Source organism: Lingula anatina, chromosome 7, assembly GCF_051362555.1.
Source record: "Lingula anatina isolate TDL-2025a chromosome 7, LinAna3.0, whole genome shotgun sequence".
NCBI classification, from domain to species: domain Eukaryota; kingdom Metazoa; phylum Brachiopoda; class Lingulata; order Lingulida; family Lingulidae; genus Lingula; species Lingula anatina.
The window spans coordinates 19138541-19159990 of NC_141773.1; the positions used below are offsets into that span (position 1 = coordinate 19138541).

The 21450-nt window shown below is 36.8% G+C and overlaps 3 protein-coding genes across 7 annotated transcripts in view; 1 reads left to right on the top strand and 2 right to left on the bottom strand.

Moving 5' to 3' along the window:
- Nucleotides 1-10757, top strand: part of LOC106151486 (nephrin) — a 38463-nt gene extending 27706 nt beyond the window's left edge. Inside the window, exons 14-24 of one of the 4 annotated variants that reach the window (XM_087018357.1) lie at nucleotides 200-312; nucleotides 1117-1300; nucleotides 1659-1844; nucleotides 2105-2200; nucleotides 2496-2651; nucleotides 3952-4071; nucleotides 5099-5253; nucleotides 5988-6156; nucleotides 6407-6543; nucleotides 7147-7291; nucleotides 7643-10757. In XM_087018357.1, the coding sequence (XP_086874483.1) occupies nucleotides 200-312; nucleotides 1117-1300; nucleotides 1659-1844; nucleotides 2105-2200; nucleotides 2496-2651; nucleotides 3952-4071; nucleotides 5099-5253; nucleotides 5988-6156; nucleotides 6407-6543; nucleotides 7147-7291; nucleotides 7643-7734 (1553 nt within the window). In that variant the 3' untranslated portion in view covers nucleotides 7735-10757. Of the gene's footprint in view, nucleotides 1-199; nucleotides 313-1116; nucleotides 1301-1658; nucleotides 1845-2104; nucleotides 2201-2495; nucleotides 2652-3951; nucleotides 4072-5098; nucleotides 5254-5948; nucleotides 6157-6406; nucleotides 6544-6858; nucleotides 7077-7146; nucleotides 7292-7642 lie in introns of those variants that run through there. The other 3 variants (XM_087018356.1, XM_087018358.1, XM_013524760.3) reach the window with 3 other exon arrangements.
- Nucleotides 10758-13687: 2930 nt separating this feature from the next.
- Nucleotides 13688-17645, bottom strand: LOC147760839 (uncharacterized). 2 transcript variants are annotated; one of them, XR_015335563.1, is made up of 4 exons: nucleotides 17468-17645; nucleotides 15166-17205; nucleotides 14546-14720; nucleotides 13688-14051 (listed from the first exon to the last, which is right to left on the bottom strand). XR_015335563.1 is itself a non-coding variant. In XM_087018371.1 (3 exons), the coding sequence occupies exons 2-3, from the start codon at nucleotides 14736-14738 to the stop codon at nucleotides 13831-13833; spliced, it is 414 nt and encodes a 137-aa protein (XP_086874497.1). In that variant the 5' UTR covers nucleotides 14739-17205; nucleotides 17468-17645; the 3' UTR covers nucleotides 13688-13830. The 2 variants fall into 2 exon arrangements, 1 of the variants encoding a protein (XP_086874497.1); XM_087018371.1 differs by having other exon boundaries at nucleotides 14546-17205.
- A 14-nt stretch (nucleotides 17646-17659) lies between these two features.
- On the bottom strand, nucleotides 17660-19984 carry LOC106164996 (uncharacterized). Its single transcript, XM_087018084.1, has 6 exons — nucleotides 19855-19984; nucleotides 19414-19512; nucleotides 18902-19000; nucleotides 18384-18534; nucleotides 17882-18012; nucleotides 17660-17703 (listed from the first exon to the last, which is right to left on the bottom strand). The coding sequence occupies exons 1-6, from the start codon at nucleotides 19982-19984 to the stop codon at nucleotides 17660-17662; spliced, it is 654 nt and encodes a 217-aa protein (XP_086874210.1).
- Nucleotides 19985-21450: the final 1466 nt, after the last annotated feature.

The window sequence follows — 21450 nt, forward strand, 5'->3', positions numbered from 1 at the left end:
CTAACAATTGACATTATTCATTATTCTTCGTTGAAGATCAGTCAGTATTAATTTTTTAATCTATTACCTATTAATCTCTGTGTGCATGTGTGTGAATGTGAGTGAGTGCATGTGTGTGCGCGATTGCACAGAAGTGTCCTGATACAATGCTGTGGAAGAGAACCTAATTCAAAGATTCAAACGTCGCTTTTTTCTTCAGATCCCCCTGAGATAGAGAAACTGGAGGTGAAGTCAGCAGCAGAACTGGGAGCCAGGGGCAAGGTTGTCTGCAAGGCTGAGGGGGCGCCACCTGTCTCATTCACATGGTTCAAGGTAGTGTGATTTACAAGTCCTGTTTTCAGTAATTTAGCTGTGGTTTATTATGTAGATATTTCAATGCAACAGGAATTAAATAAGTTAACTGTGATTGGTTGGCGGAGAAAATTATGATAATGAATAGCTTCAGTAGAGGCAACATAACTAACATAAATAAGATGACATGACTAACTATAAAGATATGTCTCGTATTAATAACACAAATTTTTATTTGTGTTTTCTTAGCCATGCAGTCCATTTTTTGTGAGTAACAGAAGTGGTTGCTTTCAGAATTTGATTTGTCATAGTTATTAAACATGAGAAAAAAATATTTTTGCCCCTCCACAGATGAATGCTGGTGCTTTGTGTGTGTCTTATGTTCATTGCTCCTCTGGTAAATGTGGACTGTGTGTTTGCTGAAGTGTTCCATATATTTATAAAACAACAATTGTTCTGTCAGATAAATGTTCCTCCTCATGAGAATTCCCAAGGTGCAATGATTATTTCAGGTTGATATACAATATTTTTAAAGTGTTGAAACATATCTCAGGAGTCAGTTATTCAGAATGAGTTTGCATTAGTTTCTGAAAATCATATTGCTTTGTGAACACATACCTCATGGTGAGCTGTAACTTTTTCTACATCTCCATGATGTATGCCAATCAGATGAGCAGTACTATCTATATGTTTACCTATGCCTACAGTGCTCAGAGCCAATCAAGTATTTCTTCATGATATATAATAACAGTTTCAGTATCTCCAGGACTTGGAGCCAATCAGATCTTGAATACCATCATGATCTCTGCCTTTTTTTATCTCCAGGGCTCAGAGCCAATCAACATCAGCCTTGCAAGGTACAGTGTGGAGCACCAGAAGCTTGACTTCATCCACTATGTCACCTACCTGTACATACACAATGTCACAGAGAAGGACTACGGCAGGTACAAGTGTGTGGCCAGGAATGATCTTGGCTCAGACTCCTTCCTGGTCAGATTTGACAAAACAAGTAAGTTTCTTATTATACTTGCAATTCAATATAAGTGAATAGAATTAGAAAAATACTTACAGAACTCTAACTACTATATTGACTGATAATACATTATTTTGGTAAAAATGTTAAAGAGAAAGATAATTTCCACCATAGACAAGCCATAGCTGTGTCAGATTATTAATCTTAAAAAAACAAAGAAGGACTGAAATTTTTTATGATATTTTGCATGGAATGATTAATACAAGGTCAACCAGGGTGAGCCACCTATCTTATTTACCTAGTTCAAGAGAATCTCATTCCAAAGTGATGTTTTGATTAATATTATAGTATTAGCTACGGAACGACACATAAGGGTGTCAATGTGATATTTCAGGCAAGCCAGACCCTCCATCAAAGATCCAGATGGTGAACTCCACCCATGACTCTGTCACCATCCAGTGGGTCCCAGGCTTTGACGGGGGTCTGCCCCTCACATACAATGTACGCTACAAGGTGGACTCCAAGGATATCAGGGGACATTTGTACGCAGACACTGATAAAACCGTGTATACTGTCACAGGTAATTTGTTAAAAGCTCCACAACAGAGCTGTGTATACTATGGTAGGTAATGGACAAAACAGTATGAACTGTCACGTTACTTTTAGATACTGTGACAAAATGTTTACTGTCACATGAAAATAGCATACACCAGGACCTTCAGTAAAGTAACATAAAAAGATTTCCATTTTACTAGTAACCAAAGACATGTTTAATCTGAAAAAAAAAAAGATATAACAGACAATAAAGACCAGTAATTACCCTCAGTGTCTGTCATTTAGGTCTGAAGTTGAACACGGCGTATGAGTTCACAGTGAGAGCCATCAACAGAGAAGGCAGCAGTGACTATTCTCCAGGCATCATAGTAAAAACATCAAGTAAGTGGTGCAGCATGTGTTACATACTGTGTCATTTTCTGTGAAAAAGTTGTCTTTACCGTAAGTAATTTAATTCAACAAGCTCTTCAGAGAAAAATACTTATTAGGCTTGTTAATTTATACACAGCATTTACTTAATATATAATTTAAAAAGTAATGTACTTTGTGTAACTAATTTAAAGTAAGATTGTATTTGTATTCACACATAGTTTGTTTTGAATTCATTGGCCAGATATCTGCTTAGGGTAAGGGATGAAGTTTTTATTGTTAATTGAGGTTTTCTCCCTGTATCTAGGCACCATGCCGACTGGTCCGTCTGCGCTGGGGACAGCTGACGAGGTCCCTCTGATCATCATCCTCAGTGTGTGTATTGTTGGCGTTGTCCTCCTGGCCTGTAATGTCCTGCTCATCATCTTCTTCGTCCGCAGGAGGCGGAGAAAGATGGAGAAGGGTAAGTAGTCCGTTATCAGGATGACGGCAAGATTTGGGCAGGTTTTTGAGTGTCTTTGATCTTTCTGAATGTGACGCTTTTTTGAACACTTGAAAGAAATCTGATGAATCATCTCTGACTGAATATTAGATTATGAAAGTAAGTGTCTGTTTGCTGGATTGACAAATCATGTATATGATGTTTTTATTTGTTTTCTGCTTCAAAAAGAGATGGAATACTCTTAAATTAATGTTCATCTACAAAGAACCAAAACCTGTCCTCTTCTTGCATGTTATCTTGACCCTCTCAGTAGAATGAAGCAACCTGGTACAGTCTGTATGCCTTTTGTTAGTGGTGTAGTCTAAGAGAAAAGTAATTGTTACAATAACCAAATAAACTACAAGTTATTGTTGAAAAACTTTGAGAGCATGTTTGATTATATAGGGACAGTATAGTGGAAATAAAAGTGTAGATTTCAATCTTATACATTTCTCCAATATATCTTTTTTCATGTTGACTTATGATGTATTTTATAGTTCTATCATGAAATTAAAATGGAAGATTATATTTCTGTACTTCTTATTTTAACGTAACAAGGGTATGTTCAGTAGCATTTTTAAGATGGCCTTAGCAATAACAAGACCATTATAACACAGTAATGGATGCTGACTGAAGATTGGTATTATCATGGCTTATGACAAAACACAAATATGGAAGTTTTTTCTTCCAAATATAAACAACCTTTTTCACTGGAAATGGAGTTTCTAATGTTTTTGCTGACATTTCTGTGTTGACTGATTTCTGATAACTACTAAAATGAATGCAGTCTGCATGGGTACTAATGGTGTTTTGCACTACTAGATTTGTAACTTTCTTAACAGTAACATTAGTAGGTGAAATGTAGCCAATGTTGTTTGTGTGGACAAAATAAACAATTCTAAAGAACCTTGACAATCTTTTTACTAAGAGGATTTTGAACCTCATTTAACAGAATTTTTTCTAACTTTTCTCTGCATTTGCCCAACGACTTAGTTGGCTAAATTGAAATATATATAGACTTGTAAGAAATGAAACAAAATCTAAGTACTTGATGTTTTGGTATTTTAAAAAAGAAGTCATGATGACAGATGATTTACAAGGTTTCTTTGCAATTAAAACAGAAGCAAACCCTTCTTGTCAATTGAAGAATGTGGTGCTGGGAACCAGACCACTCCACCTGAGAGGTTTCTGTAGATTGGAGAGCCATTTGATTTATTGAATGAGCCACCCCATTGCCAGCCTCACTGCATGTGTAATTGCACTAGTATTTTCCCTTTGCTAGCCCCAGCACACAAGGGTCCTGTCATTGCCAACCCCATGGTGCATAAAGCCAAGGAAAAAGATAAAGAACTGCTTGAGATGGGAGTTAGGGTTGTCTTGCATGACAAGCCCCCTATAACAGGTGCATGACATATTGTATTGTGTATTTTATGTTGTTCACAGGAACTGCTATATATGCATGTTGTATTTTTTTTTTTTTTTTTTTTTTTTTTTTTTTTTTTTTTTTTTTGTTATTTGACTAGATACATTAATTATATGTAGGATTGTAATTTGCTGGTTGTAGTTAGGAGATTACTGATTATTATTTTTTTCTGCAATATATTTATGTTTTTGTTTGATTTTTCTTTTGGATTGAAATGTATTAGTGTACTGGTCATTCTTTTTAATTGACTTGAAAATTTATCTTTTCCTTATATCATTATTTCTCTTTGCCTCAGCTTATGTAGAAAACATAGTATTGCTCACCTTCCCACTTGCTGAATCAAAAGTGGTTTGCATTACATGGGTAGAAAGCTATTTTTGTTAACTTTCTGTTTATGAATTTTGTGTGTTAGTTGCATGTGTGGCATCATTAAACCATTGCACACCTGATTTCATTGACACACTGTCCAATTAAGAGTTTTCCTCCAGAGAGGCATAATATGCATACAAGCTGTCTAATTCTTATATTGTTTTGTCTCTGGTATTAAGCTGCAAGAGACAAGCAGCCCATCATTACATAAAAAAGAAGGGAATATACCTGTTGAAAATAGTAAAAAGCTTCCCATTCAAGGACTGCTTTATTTTTGCTTACTTAAGTCTTTATTAGGAGTATACAATTTGTTTTTATCTTTTATTCAGAGGTAAATAGTAGAAAGTGGAGGAATTACTTCAGAAATCATTTTCAAAAAAAAAAAGTTTGTCATATGCAACAATGAATGCATTTACTTAGAATATGTATTTAATGCATGAAATTGAAAATTCAAAATGCTATGAATGTGCAAGCAACAATAACCCATATGTTGATAGTATGCTCCCATCAGGCTATTCTTCTAGTCCTAGCAGCCAGTTATTCCATTTCAATCCTATGAAGGCAAAAAGATAGAAGATCTAAGCAACAAAGTAGTCATCTAATGACTGATTTGAACAATTGTCTTCCCTCGTTTCAGATGGTAGTGAAAGTGCCAGCCAGGCCAATACCATAGAGATGTATGCCCCTTCAGACCGCCCCCTCTACCAGAACTTCCAGAAGGACAACTACAGCCAGGGGAGCCTGGACAAAAGCATGGAAGACTTTGCCACTGACAGCTATAGGAGCTTTGATGTGAGGAATTGTTGGGATTTTTTTTCCATTTAAAATGCTATTTTGGCTTCTGAATCTTCATGATTAATGTACATTTGATTCAGTTTGTGTTTGTAAGATAAACGTATGATAGTTTTGTATTATATTTACCTTTTCCTTACTAACAAACATATGTTCTTATTGTCAAAATGTTTTGGTAACATTAAAAATGATGTTGTTCATTTATGTCTGTCAACATATGTCACTGTGAAAAATTATACAGCATGTTATATATGTTGGCTGGGACTTGTGCCGTAAATGTCACAGATTTTTGCTTTTGGCCAAGCTTGTTACAGTGACAATGGTGCTTTCTTGTATATAAACAGTCCATAAGTTTTTTTTTTCCTTGCAACTTTTTATCCATCCATATAACTTGATATATGCATTGTATTTAATGCTCTGGCCATTTCCATTCATGTCACGTCAACCTGTATAATGTGAACTATATTTGTATTTTACGTCCATCGCCTCACTGCTCATTCCTAGTCCTTGTAAAGGCTCCAGTGACTGCACCTCAAATCCACCCCCAACCCCACAGTAATTTGATATTATTCCATCAAGTTTATTTACACCCTACTCCAGTGCTTCAACCTCATGCCCCCAGTAATTTTATATTATTATATTAGCTTCAACCCTCTGGTAGCTTATACTAACCAGCATGCTCGGTTCTCCTGCAGGACGATGACGACATAAAACGTGTCTTCATCCCTCCACAGCCACCTGTCTATTCCGGTCGCTCCCTGGACCGCGACACCCGCTACGCCCCGCTGCGACAGACGCACTCCCCCGCCATGGACAAGCAGAGAAACTACACCCTACCAGCTGGACACAGTGGACATGGCGGTCAACACATGTATCTAGACGACTACCCCAGGACTGATGAAGGTACACACAGATTTAGGATAGCTTTGTCCATTAAGAAGTAGAGATTTTTAAAAAATGCCAATTGATTGAACAGTATCTCACATATGTAGGGTAGATGTAGTTTCAGCGTCACCCCTGTAAAGACATAAAAAGGCCTTCTTTGTATGAAATATGAAGAAAAGCTTGCAACGGATACTATATGTTTTCATTGGCATTTTGTACCAAATTCAAGCAACAACTCATTATCTTCCGTTATTCTTCCCTTCTTCAGTTCCCTATCATGGCGGATCATTGCCCAGGCTGCGTCCCCAGGAAGACGAGTATGCCCACCAGTTGAGGAAGAACCAAATGCAGAAAGGTTTAAACAGCATAGGCGAACAGGGCCAAGGCAGGAACAGGGAGGGCTTGGTAAGAAAGGAAGAATTTGTTTTCTGATATTGGTGAAAATGACTGAATAAATGTGTTATCAACATATTGAAATGTTCAAAAGAAAAATATATGAGAAGTGAATAGATGAATTTGTAACAACAATCTCTCTCTCTCTCTCTGTCTCTCTTTCCTCTCTCTCTCTCTCTCTCTCACACACACACACACACACACACCACAGAGCAATGTTGAACAAATGAAAAATTGATATTATCGCCTTTTGGAAGGATGTTTATGTGATATGAATAACTACTTGATCATGGAAAATGTGACATTTTTGTGTCCTTTTGTTCATAGATAGGACCATATGAGTCTGACGATGATGAAGGAGGATTTGGTATGTGGTCCACAACATCAAGAATATTAATACAAAGCATGTGTTTTTTCAGGCATGTTCAATATATACTTTATTTCATCTTGGAAGAGAGGTCCATTATTCCATGACCTAGGGAAAAACTTACCTGACACCAATTTTTTCTTTTTTTTAGATTTTTCTATACCCATTTACAATTTTCTAATTTCTTATTCCATTTATGTTAACCAATATTGATTTGAATTTATGAAATAGCCCTTCTTTGTTTCTAGCCCACCCCCAATGGCAAGGCTCCACCCCCACCCCCTACAAGGTCCTCCAGCCATGGACGCGCCCATATACCACCCCTGAACCACCCCCCTCTGCCAGCACGCAACTATGACCTGAATGAAATGCCACGGTACACCCCACCTCCAGGTAACTGCCATCTGGTGTGACATATGAATACTATACAGTCTTAACTTATTTAAGGAGGTTTGATTAGAATATTTTCATGGTGGTTTACAGCATTTTAATTTTTGAATTGGAAGACCTTATCCTTATAAATACCATAGTTTTGTTATTCTGTTTTATGTTTTAATATCATTTTCCCCATAGCAAAAGTTGTCAGCAGTTGCATATTAATCAAGGGATTCTTACACTTACACCTTAACATAATAGTTATTCATTAGGAGTAAAATTTCTCTTTTTATCTGCATATTTCATACATATACTTAATGGTTTATTTTTGAAGTGTTTCCAAACAGTTCTTTTCCTTTGCTAATTCAGGAAACACTGATCTGCGCCCCCCATCAAGAAGAAGCCAAAAGCCAGAGCCTGCTGAGCCTCTTCCTGTAGAAATGAGAGGACATCTTGTATGAGGCACCTTGGGAAATGATATGTCCAAAGATTATAGCATAACTTGTAGTGGTGGAGGAAGTTGATAGTGGCAGTGGAGAAGATATTGACTTATGAATAATGAGAATATTTTTGTGTCATACTCATTGACCTGTGGATAAGTGGAAGTGGAGATATTTTGCTAAAGACATGCTTTTGTTTTAAGTGAAAACTGAATTTATAGTATGTATGATCTCAACCCTGAAAAAAGGGAAATCCGAAGTCTCATTTGGTATAGTTGTTTACATATATTTCGTTTCATGTTTTGTTGAACCTAGTGTGTAAGTTGTTATTGGCAGGCTTGCTCATTTCATGGTTGAACCATGTGGGAACACGGCAACAAAGATGCCATTGTTACTGCAGTGTTATTTGTAATATATAACTACAGGGCTTCTCCAAGGTTGTCCACTAAGTCAAGTGTGGATATCGTCCCAAGTGTTTTGGGGAAGGGCGTATGGCTGGTGCTATCTGACTGAGGGAACTAGTTATGAGTGCTTGCTTTAGTTAAAGAAACTCACAAGTAAGAAAATATTATCTTTATATTGTTTTCTTATACTCAAAGGAGGGTAAAAATTATCACTTATTAAACTTGCTGATCAGTTATTTAGGATCCCATAAAACAAACAAATTACTTTTTTGTAGCAATTTATGGGCATGAGTATCTTTGTAGGGCAGTATTTTCAAAGTGAACTTTCAAAGAGATTTGTCTCCTCATGGAGCATTTGAGAATTTCAGAAATTCAAATGGACAAGATGGTGTGTATCTCAAAAGAGTTTCACCAAGAATTGCTAAAAAATAAGTAAGAATTGTGCACAGATGAGCATTTACATACTGTGCCTCAATTATGCACTCTATCAATGAGATAAAAAAAAAAACTTTTATCTTGTTGTAATTATTGTTAAGTCTGTCATTCTTCTCATTTTTACAACAGCATTTATTTGTACAGCTGTTTATTATTATTATTATTAGGATTCGCCCTCATCAGGGTATCCGTCCAACCCCACTGTACAGGTTTGGCAGGTCCTTCTCAAAAGATGGCAGCACTAGTAAACTGTTTTTATCTCAGCTTTTATTTTGCAAAAAAGGAAGTTTGGCATCCTGTTTTAAAACTTTAATAAGAATTGCATTAAGGGTTACTCTGCAGGAAGATTTCTTACTGATTTGAAATTCAAAAAACAATTTGGACTTTCAGTAAAAAAAAAAAATGGATGCTCCACTTGGTTTCAAGTTGCTGCAAATGTCCAGGCTAACTTGTTTTTAGCACATTTGTCATTGCTAGCCTTGTCATCTTTTGAACTGTCTGTGCATAAGTGGCGGTGAATTGTGCCAAATAAACATATGCAATTTGTACATAATATTTTAATTAGAATTTGTAGTATAGTTATCATTATACTCACTGTATATGGATGCATGGTGAATTGTAATTTGCAAATAGAACCTTTTTTTGTGGCCGTCTTTGGTCCTTTGTTTTTTTGTTGTTTTTTTTTTTTTGTTTTTTTTTTTTTTTTTTTGTTTTTCTTAGCTCCTGGATTTGGGCTATATATCTATTAGAGAGCATGAAGATCACCTAATTTGGTGAATGCATGATATTATAAGCAGCACTTATTGTATATGATGGCCTTTTACAAGTTTTGCTCATTCCAACAAGTTTGGATACAACAAGTGACACGTATGGGATTGTTTGTGCACTTTGTTGTTTGAAAATGGATGCACTTTCCAGGAAGGAGTCCAGGGACGGTTTCCTAAGATTTAAAGTACAGTCCATTGTTAGATGAAAGGAAAAGGTGTCAATATATTAACATGCATGTATTAGATAGTTAACACCCTGACTGGGTTTACTATAAAACTGCTGTACTGCATACTGCACTTGTACTGTCTCAGTTATTAAAATATTTTTTTTACGATTGGCATCAAGTCCAGTTTTTACCAAATGATCAGTTAGTATGTTGTAGTATGATATTCCATATATAGACTCTGCCTAACTTTACAACCAAACTGAAGTTAGGCAGTGTTCATACTAATTTCAGCAATTACCAAAGAAAAATCTGTTTCAGCAGATTTGTACAAGTAAAAAGGTAATTCAAGTTATAGGTCGAGTGATGCAATCTACTTCAGTGAAGTTGTAAATATTGTTGAATGTGTAAATGCTTGTACAAACCCATTGTTGATATTTCGTCCAGTTTCCAGACCTCTACACATGTAGGAGGTGAAATGAAAATCGGTCAATTTGTTGTGATATCCTGATTGAAAGTCTACTGTAACGTGACAGAGAGTCACTCATGATAGAGAGTCCGCATCCATTTATTTGTCCAATTAAGTCTTAGGTCAGGCTAACCCTAACCATCATAACTAAATGGAGGGCGGACTTTCTGTCACACGGACCCTCAGTTTCGTTACACCGACTGAATGTTACTAGGCATAGGTTCTTAAGTTGAGATTGTATGTTTGTTGCATGCAAAATCAGCTTAACTGTTAGATTACTGATATTACTGCTGTAAAACAGTATATTTTGCTCTCAAAAAGATTTTTGGACTTTAAGCAAGTTGCTACTGAACAAGTACTCATTGAATGCGAAAATTTTGGTAAAACATCGCCCAGTCTTCATAAAAAATCTTATCTTAGATATGTATTGGTGCATTTAATTTCATGTTAATAAGTCAGGATAACGACATTTGTTTATTTTTATTGTGAGTTTTTAAATCTGAACAGAAGTTTACAAGTTGGTAAGCGTTACTCTGCTTACACGTATTAAGGGATGGCAAAGGGGTAATAAAAGAACCTTTAAGGATTATTATACAGGCTTCCCCTGTCAAAGTCTTAATTTTTTGTACTGTATATGCTCTGGAAATGTTAGTTTGCTGTTTAGTTATGTAAATGAGGATTTTTTACAATACTTTTTAAGTCGAAGTAGTCACAAGTATACATTTAAGTCATAAATATGTTATGCAATAATGGAGAGAAATGATGTATGCAATATATACATGTAAATAAATTAACCATGACATAATTATGCCTTCCATGTTAGTTATTTGGTATTGATACATCAATTGATAAATTTTAAATGTAGGTCTATATGGGTTACAAATTTTAAGATAAAAAAAAACATTGAAAAATATCTTTTATTCCTTAGACCAGAACTTGACCATGTACATGCCTTTCTTTTAGCTTTGTTGGTACCACTTTCTTCCCCTTTCACCACCCCCAAAGAAAAAATAACATAACGCCAGTGCAGCCCTGGTTACAAAATTTATAACTATAACAACATATAGCATTTTTCATATGACATGGGACCCACTGCACTTAAAGAACACACTCCTTTAGGTGATATTGCTGACATATTGATATGTGACACTCCTCTCAATAATATTTTAATGCCTTACACTAAATACCCAGAACAATCAAGAACAGTTTGACCACAATAATCAAATTATTTCTTAAGATAAATAATAGATAATAAATAATAGATAAGGGTCAAAACACGGTATTTGAAATGTCTCTGACGGGACATTTTAGAGACAATTTTAAAAATTACAGTTGGTAAATGATCCACATGGTTACTTTTAAATACATTTTTATTTAGCTAGACCATAAAGGATTATGTAAAACAAGCTGCTAATTTGTATTGAAATTAATGTGGGAATGACAATCACTTAAAGGTCTGTTTCTGACGGGACATTTTTGACCCCTGTATTTTTTTACTAAAACTCCAATGCAAAATTCTCTTTGAAATTTCATTTAATCAAGACCTTTGTGATTCATATTGCAAGGTACAAGTCTTGGGAAGCAATTAATGCACAAACAGACCAGTTTTGTTTACTTTCCTTGGCAGCATGGGCTGTTAAGTGTAAAAAGTCACTGTCTCTGACGGGACGTCTCTGACGGGACACTTTTGGGCACTATTGAAAAATCTTAGAAAAGAGGTTTAAAAAGCAACATTTTTGTATCTAATGAATCTTACTTGAGGGTTATTGCAAAATAGCATTTCTGTACATTAGAAAAATCACCAGATGCAATATGTTTAGAATATTAATTAATTATCATGACACAGCGATAAGGCACAGTATAATTTTCACGTAATCCACTGTCCATTACTCCTATTTCTCAATATCAATCAACATTTTCCATGATAGTTCACATGATAAATCCTGTTTTTCAATTAGTCTAAGAACACATATCTTTTCTGCACTTTAGAGATTTTTTCAACCAGTCACATTAACAGGTGATGGAAACAAGTAAAGTCCATGAGTGTCTATGCTAGGCATTGGAAGGACTTCCTTTGCATCTTTTATGGGAATCCATGCTTTGTTTTCTGTGGCAGGGTACACAAAGTTTCTTTTGCCAGAACCTTCAGTACGTAAGAAACTGACTTCCACTTCGCCATCTTCAGTGTCATGGGTGACCTAACCTAAGAATTTGTTTTACTCCTTTCCTGGCAGCAAACTCCGCAATGACAAAATCTCCCTGGTAAGACTGAGCTGTGCACGTGCCTTGACCGACATTGTCATAGTGCAGATGTGCAGGCAAATCAAAGTCCCCAGTCATATGAATAAGTTTAGTATATTAAGAGGGTTGCTGGTACAAAGAATTGGTTGACACAAGAACATGTCCACGGGGCTAGGGCTGGGGCTGAAGCTGTTGGAAGTGTTGAATTCCTGGAACAGATGGACAGTTTTCCCAACGACTATTGATGGGTGCGGTAGCTGCTACAATATCTGCTGCAGACAGGTACATTACGTTGACATTGGGGCATAATTCTTTGCCAGCCAAATAGAATTGATAAGGTGTATCTACAACCATTTTTCTCTGGAGCACTGCTCTCCAAACCTGATGTTTCATTTCCCCTACGATCCCATCCACTGGTTCTTTGCCATGGGCAGTGGTATAAAAAGTACCACTGCGCTTCCATACCAAAATCTGTTTCATGATAGTACCATGTTTAGACAGTAAAAACCAACTTTTGAATTGACTGGGGGCTCGGCTCAGTCTGACCAGTAATGGACTTTGCTGAATGATTGCTGGTGTTGGAGGTCTTCGAGAATGGCCTTATTACAAGTGAAGACAGACTGTTTGTTATGGTGCAGATCATCAGATACCACAACATATGGTTGGAGCTGGAGGTCTCCTTCAGACTCTGTTCTAAATCATACACATGCAGTGAACAGAATGACCTGCTCACAGTTCTAGTGCTCTGACATGATCTCTGACGGCACATGTCAACACCTAATCACTGACAGTCAACCTAGCTAATAATCAGTAATGGTTAATGAATTACCCAGTAATGATCAGTTGCAAAAGAAAAACAAGAAATGTAACACACCAGAACACTTGAAAATGATTCAATTGAAGATGTAAAACCTTGTGTTTCACATCTGTCAGAAAATGTCCCGTCAGAGACAGAAAATGTCCCGTCAGAGACAATGATAAAATGTGGCAATAAATTCACTGTAAATTGTTTTAATTTTGTAATTTTTAGCTATAATCATTACTTATCATTATTAAAAAGAGGATTTTAAGTTTCATTTATACAACCTACCAGATGTGGAAAATATGAAAACTTTTCGAAGTCAAATGTCTCTGACGGGACACACCACTCCTAGTGCTAAATAATTTTTTACTCAAAATAAGTGATATGTGGCAGTTTTCTATGTTAAACTATTACTTCTGATTAGTTTAACATATTTGGTTGATAAAAACTTGAAAAAACAACCTAATATCTGACTCAGGCCAATATGACCATGTGTCCCGTCAGAGACAATTTTTTTTTTTCCTTTTTGTTTCCCAGTGGCTCACAGAAAAAGTACTGGGAGTATATCAATGAAACTTACTTTATCTGAAAATTTGATTTGTTTTCTACAAAAATGTAAAAATTTTAAATTTCAATGAAACAAAAAAAAATTTGACACCCATGGCACCGTTACCGTGTTTTGACCCATAAATAATAATAGCACGATTTCTTTCCTTTGACCTTTCAACATTACATAACGAACACGTTCAATCTTTTAAGAACTATGTTTGTATCTTTCATTGATACACACGAGGCTATTACAATCTACCTCAGCAGTGGAATAGTTGTAAATGTTTTACATTTTTTCTATATCTATATAAGAGTTAACAAAATCCACCCCATGATCCCCTGGGGCTGATGCCACTGCTTTCTCATATTTCATAAAGAACTTATCCACAATGGCGGATTTTTCCTCTGAGCGAGAGCTATCCAGACCTGAGAGAAAGGTGGAATTGCTCCAGGCGCGTGTGGATTGGACAAACCGTTTGGCATGATTGGCTGCTGCCTCTTGGTCGTCTGGAACAGACAAATCCATGGTTAATTACCGTAGACAACTCATGGTTCACTCAAATCTTAGACTGGCTTTAAAATCTATTAGAAAGCTAACGTTTTTATTACTTTAATATATTTTCATAAACAAAACTATATTCTTGTCACTTGAAGACCAAATATGTTCGACCAAACTTCACTCAGAAAAACCACAAGTTACCTCTTATATGACCGGAACTTTTTTAACTTGTGATTGTCATTATCCATCAAAATATCACTACTAATTAAAACAATAGCCTCTATCCATATCGCCAAGACATTCTTGATATTGTTGATATATACATTTGACTCTGCATTTGACTCTGGGAAACAAATGAAATGTTAAGCGGCTTACTTACCATATTCATGGTCATAGACTAGTAAAAGAATACAATTTCCATATAGCAATATTACAACTAAAGACGTGGATAGAATAAGTGGAGTGGATAGACGCATTTAGGAAAGAACATGCACGGACTTACCCCTCTTTCCTTTCTTGATCAATTTCTCGTGAAATGGACAACGCACCACTATTGTTTCAATGGCCAGCAACTTTAATCCACTTTTGCACACAGCAGAATTCTGGTCACAAAATGGAGCTCTGTATTCCTCCACTGTTCGGAAATACAAGTTGAAGTTTGTGTTGTCAAATTTCTCCTGTAAAAAGGGCGACATCTGCACAGATATGTCTAAATGACGAAACTGTCAAAACTCTATACGTCCCACGAGCCTTGGGATCAATTAAGTAAAAATTTCATAATCATAATCATCATAATTTCATGTTAACTTCGACCCAAACCTTTACTTTTAATTTCTCCAAAAACACCTATGGCAGTTTTGTGCAATTTAACAACATTGTACATTTTGAAATAATTTTATATCAATAGACATCACAGTATCCCTCTGCTTATCACTTTAAAAAAATTATAGTTCAAATTCAAGAATGAGCCATTTGAGAGTTCCTTCTGTTATCTCCTCAAAACAACGAATCATTGGCCTGCTTCGTCACACTAACTATTACATATCCCAAACACTCTTTTTTGTGTATATCTTCCTCTGTCTCCATCTCCTCCTAGTACTTTGTAAAGTTATATTCCCCTACCTGTGTGATCTCTCCCTCAGTGACCGTCTCCTTCCAGTACTTGTTAGTTATGGTCCCCTACCTGTGTGATCTCTCCCCCCAGTGACCGTCTCTTTCCAGTACTTGGTAAAGGCCCCTTTACACTGGACGGCGTCCTTTCTGCGTCCTTTCTGCGATCAAAAATGTGGTCAGGACGCTCAACGGTCGCCAAAGCAATTAAATCGTGTCTCAAGTGTAAAGGCGTCTGCGTCCGCTGTGTGTCCTTTGAACGACCGAATCTTGATTTTACCTGTGAAACTGCGAGCAACCTGTGCATCCACTGAGCAACCTGCCTGCCTCCCCTGTGCGTCCCTTGCGCAACCCACGGCGTCTATTGCGATGTTTGAGCGATCACTGGGCATTCTTGCTGCGTTCTCTGTACCTTCATCGGCGATCAGTTGCGTCCATTCTACGATCATTCTGCATCCTGCTTGACCGATGACCGTTGTTTGGGCGTCCTTCTCAATATTCTAGCTCATATTTTTTCATCGGTTCTAACCAGATCATCCAATTAAGAACATTTCCAGCAAACAAAACAAATAAATGGGAATAAACGCTTTGAACTATAGTGGTGCAAGGTCTGCATGGAATGATGATCAGCCAGATGTTCATTGTTATCCTTATAAGAAGGATGGACAGGCGCCGAAAACGAGAAAGTATGGATGACACAACATAGAATGTTTGAATCCGTTTTCAGATGACGCATTCTGCAAAAAGTTCTGACAATCACTGCATCTTGTAAAAAAAAAGGCAAAATATTCGTTTTATAATAACCTCCAAAAAACGGATCGGTTTATGAATCTTAGGGAAAAAACAATCGGAGGCTGATATGTGACCACTGTTGCCCTTAGAATTCCTGTCTGGTGAAAAATACCTCAGCAGGGCCCCGTTTGAGAGTAAAAAATAATGTTCTACGTGCCGAACACTGGATGATCTTTGAGTTTTCATTCTGCAACCAAAGCGATGCTTGTGCCTCCTTTCTACGACCGCGGCGAGGCTTGTGCGTCCTCTCTGCGTCCATTGAGCGACCTTGCAGCGTCCATCCTCCATCGCGTTCTCTCTGCGACTGTTTTGAACATGCTCAAAACTTCGCGGCGTCCATAGCGTCCTCTGCGATGCTTGAACGTTCTTTGTGCAATCTTTGCGATCACTGTACGTTCTTTGAGCGTCCGACGGCGTCGGACGCAGAAAGGACGCCGTCCAGTGTAAAGGGGGTTTAAGTTGCTGTAAATACCAAACAGAACCAGTGTAGCACTGCGTTTAACTGATATAAATGTAGGTCAGAAAATACTATTTCACCATTTCCCAAACAGAAGATATCACACACAAACACACAAACTGTAAATGATAAATATTGATTGCATCATCATGACATGGATGATACTTTATGTTTTTTCTATGTCTATATAAGCATTTACATAATCCATCCCATAATCTTCTGGAGCTGATGCCACAGCCTTTTCGCACTTCAAAAAGAGCTTATCCACAATGGCGGCCTTTTCCTCCTCTGAGCGAGAGCTATCCAGACCTGAGAGGAAAGAGGAGTTGCTCCAGGCGCGGAGGGATTGGATATACCGCTTGGCATGGTTCGCTGCTGCATCTTGGTCACCTAGAATAGATATTGTTTACAATTGATCACATTCTACTATTTATTGACCTGAACAAACAACTTAGACTGGTTGCACAAAAGATGAGTAGAAAGTTTATATTTTAATGTTCAAGTTAAAACTTGGAGCTCATATTCTTTTCTCAATTTTGACTCAGTGTTCCAAATAATCAGTAGTGAAAAAAAATGTGAATAAAATAGGTCGAATGGATAGACACATACAGAAAAAAACATAACAAACCCTCCCCTACGCTATTGGTCCATTTTTCGTGAAATGGACAACGCACCACTTTTGTTTCAATGGCCAACAACTTTAGCCCACTTTTGGACACGGCAGAGTTTGGGTCACAAAATGGGGCGCTGTATTCTTGCACAGTTCGGTAATACACGTTGAAGTTTGTGTTGTCAAATTCTTCCTGCAAAGAATATGGTAGCATAAAATTAACTTTTTATAGACAACTATATTTTTTTTTATATTTTATATGAAAAAATGATCGTAAACTTTACTTTCCCTGAAGTTTGGGTTTGATGAAGTTCAAAATGGCTGCCAAGCGTTATAGTTAAGCTATAGTTCATAAACTTCATCTGACTATCCTTGTGTTTCGCACCTCAACAGCACTATATTCCAACGCACTCAACACCCCTTTCCAGTAACTGTTAAAGTTATCCCTTCCCTACCTGTGTGATGTCTCGCTCAGAGACCATCTCCTTCCAGTATTTATTAAATGTATGGCATATATTCTCCTTGATACTCCTTAGGCAGTGCCCTTCCTTGTCTAAACACAAACTCATGACAATCATTCTTCCACCTGAATACTGAAAAAATACAGAGAAGAATAGCGGACATGATAATTTATCAATGAACGGAGGTTAATAGGAAACCTGAGCAAACAATAAATAAATCTCGACAACAACTGTTTAGATTGATAAAAAAAGGATTTAAATCAAATAACTTAATTACTCTTCTGGTCGTTCCATTTCTTAACCAGCAATTTCTGTGAGCTCTGGTGATTTATTTGAAGGATGACATTATTAATAACTTTGATGTACTGATACTGGAATGGTGCCATATTGTATAGCAGATACATATACCTGATTTCAACTCCATAGCTCTAGCCAAGAGTATGGTCTCCCAGTCTTTGGCAGCCTGGGCTTGGAATAGAGCTTTCTCCATGGGATCGGTGATACAAACATGAGTCAAAGCTCCAGTGATTCTACAGGGTCTGAAAATGTGTTGTGCGTGGTTCTACATATTGTGTTAATGCTTGTTATTTCTTTCATTTGTCCAATACAATAACAATTCAAATTTTAATTGTTTTACTTTTATTGTTTTACAAAACATTTCATAAAAGTCTTTCTTCTCTTTTTAAGGACAGATAGGTAGATCTAGACCGATGGATTTAAGAACTTTTGAAAAAACATTAATATTATCAAAATATTAACTTTTACAATGTTTTAAATATCTTTATGGAATGTGCTTCAAAGTCAATGATTTCAACATCTATGGACATTTTAGTTAAAACGACAAAGATTACTCAGTGGTTATTATGGTATTTAGCATGATCATTCCCAGAATGAAAACAAACTAAAATACCTTGTGGAAAGCCAATGCATGGCAGTGAAGGACATTCCAAAGTGCAGGCTACCAGGAGGCAAACACTGGGAGTAGAAACTGGTACCACTGGCCAACACATAGACATTGTCAAACTCCTGCATGTAGGATGGTGGGGAATGGCTCAGCAAACCTGGGTTTGTGTCAAAACCATTATGATATTCTGGCATTTAAGTATATTTTCCGTTTCACGCACACTATCACTTCATGGCACTATATTAAACCTGTTAAACTAACATCAATCTTTCTGTCGCTAAGGAAACACGAGCCTGCGTGCCGACGTCATTTATGGTTGCATGTCGTCGACCTTTGTGTCTCACGTCCCTCAATGTATTCTTCGAAATGCTACGATTAACTGTTCAATTATTTTTGAAGTAATAGGGCTAAGTACCTGCCATGTATTCTAAAAGCGGTGACTTGCATTCAGCGCTAGTTCCCGCAGAGTTAATACGAACAACCTTGTACCATAGTTTCATTGTGAATGTACTCTTACTGCTTACCATGTATTCTAAAAAACAGTGACTTGAAGTCATTGCAAGGCTGGTCCTCATACACCACTTGAAGGGGCAGGTCTTTGCCATGTTTTTTACGCAAAAGTTCTGAAAAATCAAAAGTACAATGGGTGTATTAATTTAATTATCAAACGATATAAAAACTACCCCTCACATTTATCAGTCATTCTGATCGATTTGAGTTCAGTTGTGATTGGTATCCTAATAGGCATGGATCAATGTACATTAAACAGGTAATACTAACTTCAAACCAATGTCAAATATAGATATACATAATAATTTAATATCCGAGAGAAAGTGCTTTTTTCATAGATTGTTTTGTCAAAACTGTCATTACTGCAAGGTAAGAAAATTCATGAAACAAATGAAACAGTCTTTTACGGAATGATGACGAGAATTCGTGTTTCATATCATCTTTCGGAGGCACGTAGATTAAGTGAAAGTCCATTCGAACGAGATTCAGAATTACAGCACAGCAAAGATATGATTAAAACAATTACCGATCATCATCTTGAGAAGAAACATAGAGGTCCCCCCGTCTGCAGTTCCGAAGTCTGCAATAATAAATGGAGCGTCCAAACTTTTCACTGGCACTTTATCTAAAAAAAATATGGAAAATATAACACTATACCGTATGCTGATATTAGCAGACAGGAAATTAGTACAAACAATCAAGCATTTGGGGGTGGGGGGGGGGGGAACATACCATAACTTAATTGTTTATACATACTTTTTATGTCATATAGCCACGGATTTAGTGTCAATAAGATCGGATGTCGTGGTCCACAGATAAAGTATTCAATGCAAACAATTCATCTTAATAGAACAATGCATTTTGAGGACCATGTGAGTGGTTGTATATATAATATTTCAATATATCTTGTCCAGAGCATTGAGGACCATAAGAGAGACTGTATATTTGATATTCCAATATATCTTACCCAGAGCATTGAGGACCATAGGAGTGGCTGCGTCTATAACTTTAAAACATCCAATACTGCTGTCACTGAAAAAGCCAGAGCCTTCCTTACCATAGGGTATGTGACTGTGGGGCACCTGAACGTCTGCCATGACTGCAGTGTAAGAAATTTCTGTTCTTACTGAAATCACAAACTGATATCGTTAAAGAACCTATGTTCTTAATATGCCACCCTGGACGAGTCAGATGACAGGCCGTTAGGTAGGTCTCTTATTGAACCACTCGGGTGACCAAGGTTCACTGGTATCATGTGAAAGCTCATTTAGTCAGAATTCAGTTTCTGTGTGGTATAAACAACGGCTTTTATCTTGTAAATAGTCAACTCCACAATTAATTTTGTTGATTTCGTAAGCAGTGACAATGGACAATCCAGTGTTGCATTACATGCGTATTATGTAGCCTTCTGTATATCTATCACACACTCGACTAGAAAGCTCTCCGAAAGGCTGGCACTTCCCAAGGGCAAAATGTAAACAAAAATAAATGTAAACTTGGATAAATTGTCCGTTTTTGTTTGTTGACCCTCTCGCTCGTCCAACATCGTTTCTGGTCCCACTCACCAAATATTCATATTTCTTTTGATTTTTGCTTTGGCTGTCTCGTCTGATTTCCATTGACATATTTCATTTTGACCCATATCTGTGCGTGCTTTGAATGGGCAAATTAGCTAAAAAATATCAGGTGACTATGAAATTGCAATGTGGTTTATCTGTTCACGGTTGCGCGACTTGTAAAAAATTACATCCACGTTTATATGCAATGAACACGACCCGCATATACGACCTATAAGGAAGAACGCAAATTTGAGTGGAGAACAAGGCCCACTTCCTGTAGCAATGCCCTAAATATGAAAACATGCAGAGAATCCAATGCAGCAAATAGAACAAAACACAAAACATACCGGGCAGTTTATATCACTAGTGCAAGACAGAATTCATGACACAATAAAAACTAGCCAAATACATAACAATGCAAATACATGCAATCGACATAGATCAGCGCTCTATAACTCGAAAGCATCGCAAATTGCGACCACACACAACCATAGCGATCTATCGCTATTTGCGATGGCGATTGCACCCACCTGCTAACTCGGAGTTTTAGCAAACGCGACGCAATATTTACGTGTCTACAAATTTAGCCTCGAACTCTACTATGGCCGCGTAAAGTAAAGACGTCTAGCACAATTACACATAATGAAATTTATTTGATCATATGATAATCAAGAAATTATTTTCATTTAATAGAAATATCACAATTACAAATGCTGTTCTACCAGACAATAACCGACACTGTATAACATTAAGCATAAAACAACACAAACAACATACATAAATGCATATGGACGCAGTTAGTGCACGAGTTATTTCGAACCATTTTCAATCATTTACAACAAACATAAATAATTAAATAATTAAATCATAAACATAAGGAGACTCTCTCCTCACCAACATTTGTATCATCTCTTCCTTTTATATATAAAAAGTAATGTGGGATACCACATCCCAAACATATCTTCCGAGCTCATCTCTCCCGTACCTAAGGAAACACAGAGAAA

Excerpts from the sequence above, each read along its gene's own strand:
- LOC147760839 (XM_087018371.1), bottom strand. The coding sequence starts at position 14,738 with ATGTCGCCCTTTTTACAGGAGAAATTTGACAACACAAACTTCAACTTG. Across the intron at positions 14,052-14,545 it reads GATCAAGAAAGGAAAGAGGG|ACGACCAAGAGGCAGCAGCC; the intron begins GTAAGTCCGTGC and ends TGTCTGTTCCAG.
- LOC106164996 (XM_087018084.1), bottom strand. The coding sequence starts at position 19,984 with ATGGCAGACGTTCAGGTGCCCCACAGTCACATACCCTATGGTAAGGAA. Across the intron at positions 18,013-18,383 it reads ATGCATTGGCTTTCCACAAG|ACCCTGTAGAATCACTGGAG; the intron begins GTATTTTAGTTT and ends ACACATTTTCAG. Across the intron at positions 17,704-17,881 it reads AGCTATGGAGTTGAAATCAG|TTGTTGTCGAGATTTATTTA; the intron begins GTATATGTATCT and ends CAATCTAAACAG.